At 59.5% G+C, this 3,470-nt stretch overlaps 2 protein-coding genes across 2 annotated transcripts in view; one reads left to right on the top strand and one right to left on the bottom strand.

Annotated features, from left to right (window-relative positions):
* Window positions 1-737, top strand: part of DBN1 (drebrin 1) — a 12,791-nt gene extending 12,054 nt beyond the window's left edge. Inside the window, exon 11 of the mRNA XM_010002091.1 lies at window positions 664-737. Within this exon, the coding sequence (XP_010000393.1) occupies window positions 664-737 (74 nt within the window). The remainder of the gene's footprint in view (window positions 1-663) is intronic.
* Window positions 738-2,589: 1,852 nt separating this feature from the next.
* Window positions 2,590-3,470, bottom strand: part of GRK6 (G protein-coupled receptor kinase 6) — a 10,984-nt gene continuing 10,103 nt past the window's right edge. The window contains exon 15 of the mRNA XM_010001983.1: window positions 2,590-2,640. Coding sequence (XP_010000285.1) covers window positions 2,590-2,640 — 51 coding nt within the window. The remainder of the gene's footprint in view (window positions 2,641-3,470) is intronic.

Genomic DNA, 3,470 nt, shown 5'->3' with positions numbered 1-3,470 from the left:
CGCTCCCCGAGCCACATGGTGGGCTGGAGGAGGAGCCGTTGCCCAGGCAACAGCTGAGAGCATCCTTCACCCCTGAAAATCGTGTACTGCTGCCACATCCCCATGGCTCAGGGCAGTGCCCAGGACCCCCAGCACCTACCCAGAGCTTGCCGTGTCTGTGGGGTCCAGACCCACCAGTTCCAGCTCTGGCCATACACCAGCACCCCCTCACCCACCCTGTGTTCCCCCCCCAGCAAGGACAACCACAGGGTTGAAGCACTCCCTGAATGCTGGGGGTTAAAAAATGCTGGGCAGGGTGTAGGGTACAGGCAGAGCCCCTTCCATACTCTTCTCACGGCTCAGCCATGAGCTGCCCACACCTGGCCCTGCCTGCACACACATTGACCCTGTGACAGACGCCACTAACACGTTGGTGACCCCAGGACCTCAGTGCTTGGGGTGCCAGAGCCCAGGCAGTGCTGGCACAAGCATCCCTGGCCAGTGCAGTGGGACCTGCAATTCCCATCCCCCCAGCTCTGCCTTCCTTCTTACCAAGGCTGCAGAAAATTCCTGGATTTTACCCCAAGATGCACCCTCTGAGTGTGAGAACTCCTCCTCAGCCTGCTCCCATAGCAACTGTTCCCTTAGCTACCCAGCCGCACTTGCTATTCTCATCCCGTGCAGCTGTGTGCGGCCCCCCCACGCTGCCGGCGCTGCTGCTGGCCCTAGACCCCCAACCCACCCTGCACCCACCCTGACCAGGCTGCCCCTCTTGGTGACTGTCGTGACCCTAATCCCGCTCACATCATGTCCCCGATTCCCAGGGGCTGCCCCTTGGGCAGTGCACACAGTGGCACAAGATCCCCCTCTGCAAGGTGTTCCCCAAAGCAGGGGGTCCACCTGGAGGGGAGCAGGACTCTGTCCCCAGCCCCACAGCACACCCCTGACAGCTCAGGAGGGCAGACATGTCCCAAACGGAACCCCACATCAGCCACAAGGAGCCAAACAGCACAAGGCCTTGTACCTGCCATGTCCCTGCACTGACCCAAACCACCCAGCTGAAGGCACCAAGAGACAGCAGCATCAGCATTGCCCACCAGAGCCCAGAACAGGGGTCCCTGCTCCTCTGGTCCTGACAGCTACCAAACCAGCACAGCCTGGAACAGGGTCCCCGTGACGCAACAGCAACACAAGGCACAGTGAATCTTATGCTTAACAAAAGGTTAAAAATTTAAATACTTTCCAAACTTCAGTGCAAGGCAAGCAAATGATACCACAGGTCCAAGTGGGTGCTCAGCCCCCCCGGGGGGCCTGGCTCAGAAGGAGCACGAGGCAGCAGCACACACACGTGTGCATACATACACACACAGAGATGAATTATTGCTCAGGACACAGCTGGGATGAGTGTGCACAAGAGGGGACAGAACAAGCAGGATGGAGGTGGGCTGAGCCCCACACTGTGCCCCAGGGACATGCAGGGCTCCAGGCCCTCAGGCTCAGGAGCTGCACTGGCTCCCCAGGACCCCTGGGAAAGCACACCAAGCTGGTATGGAGTGCAGGTTTGCCCTGGCCCTGCTCACTCTTGGGTCACAGCTCACAGCATGACCCTGGGAAGGGACATTCCCTTTACCACAGCTTTGCTCCCCAAGAGCAGGATCCCTTACACGTCCTAAGCTGGGACTAGAGTCTGCCCAGCAGGCAGATGGCAGGTCCAGAGCTGTGATGGGCCATCCTGCACCACATGAGGGATCGGACCTACCCTTCAGACCTGCCTGAGCAGATGCCGTGTCCTGCAGTGCTGCAGGCAGCCTGCTGGCGGTCTGGAGAGGGGGCTGGGATCAGCTCCCTGGAGCTGGCAGCATGTGTGAGACGAGGCAGGAGGAAGCAGGCTCCGGCAGACAGGGAAGCAGGAAAGAGGCTCTGCTGCCAGGACGCAATGAGAGATGCTTTGGCACGCTGCTTCCCTGTGTCTTGGGGCTGAGCTATGGACTCCGCTGGAGCCAGGGACACCCCAGCATGGCCAGAAAGGTCCAAGAAAGATGCTTTGGACACCTCAAGGCACAGAAGGCCTCTGCCCACGACTCCCTGGTACAAAACTGGGACCGTCGCTCCCCCCATAGGAGGATATTTGTGCCTGTGACAGGATGGGGGCAGTGCAGGCCCCCACCTATAGATTAAAAACTGACATGTGATATGTACAGATCAACATATATAAATATACACCAAACCTGCAGTGCCGCTTTGGCACCGTGGAATGTGTCAGCAGAGCTGCTCCAGCCTGGCCTCGGCCCACGCTGGCGCAATCCCTCCCCCTCCCACCCTGGGCCTGGGAGGGGAGCAGCAGTGGCACAACCCCAAGCAGCAGATTCTGAAGTGTCCAGGTCTACCCTGGGGACTGGGGCTTGTCCCCAGCCAGAGGCACCTTGGCCCAAGCCACGTGCTGCTGCCAGTTCTGGAGCCATCCTCACAGTCTTCAAATATAGAGGTGTAAAGCTGTAAACAAATCCACCTTGCGGGGCCACTGCCACCTTGTCCTTCAGGCTGGGCTGCTGTTCTGCTGGGCACCGGGATAGGCAAGGGGGTCCTGGGGGCTGGAGAACAACTTGTGCTCTACAGCCGGGTGGGCTCTTCCTCACTGTCGCTGCAGTTTCCACAACAGTCCTGAAGTCAGAAGGGCAAGGAGAGGGAGGAGGGAGAGAGGAGCACAGCAAGCAGAGGGTGAGCACGATCACACAACCCAGCTTGCAGCTGCCCTCTGGCAGGGAAGGGCCAGGGGCCCCCCTGGCCTGTGCATGGGCAAGCTACGTAGAGGCAACAAGGAGCTGGAGGAGACCCTCAGTCTGCAGAGAAACAGTCAAGCTGCAGCTGGGGGTTCAGCCCCCGGCAGACAGACTGGTGAGCACACTGCTGACTAGCTCAGAAGCTGGGATGAAGATGGGCTTTGCTCAGGGCTCAGCCAGCTGCAGAAGCAGCTGAAGCCCTTTTTGCTGGAACGGGAGGGAGCCTGAGCATGGGGAAATGCCAGACCCTTCACAGTTTCTCAACCCTTCTGTGTGTCCTGGACATCCAAGGAGAGGAGTGAACGGAACTTCCCAAAGCCCCCTGGGAGCAGAGCTCCCAGCAGCGGCAGGGCAAGGGAAGCTTTGGCTCAAACTGAGGTCAAGGCCTCCCTCATGAAGGCAGCGAGAGCAGGGAAGCAGGATTAGTGGCTCAGGGGGCAGTTAGAACAAGAAGCAGCTTGTGCTCTGCTGGGGGGAGGGGATAGGCATTGAAGGACAACACTCCTCTTTCCCAGATCTTGCCATGTCCACGGGCCACCGGGTATTTCCCTGAGCAGAGCAGCCAGGAGAGACTGCTCACCTCTGGAAAGAGAAAACATGTGGCAAATCACAGCTCCATCCCTGCTACAGGCAGCTGCCTATTCTCTGGCAGGTCCTGCCTGCCTCAGGAAGGGCTGGGTAACCCAACCCAGAGCGGGCTCTGGCCCCGGC

Source organism: Chaetura pelagica, unplaced genomic scaffold (assembly GCF_000747805.2).
Source record: "Chaetura pelagica isolate M959 unplaced genomic scaffold, ChaPel_1.0 scaffold356, whole genome shotgun sequence".
Lineage (NCBI taxonomy): Eukaryota > Metazoa > Chordata > Aves > Apodiformes > Apodidae > Chaetura > Chaetura pelagica.
This window is presented reverse-complemented; position numbering and strand designations above follow the sequence as displayed.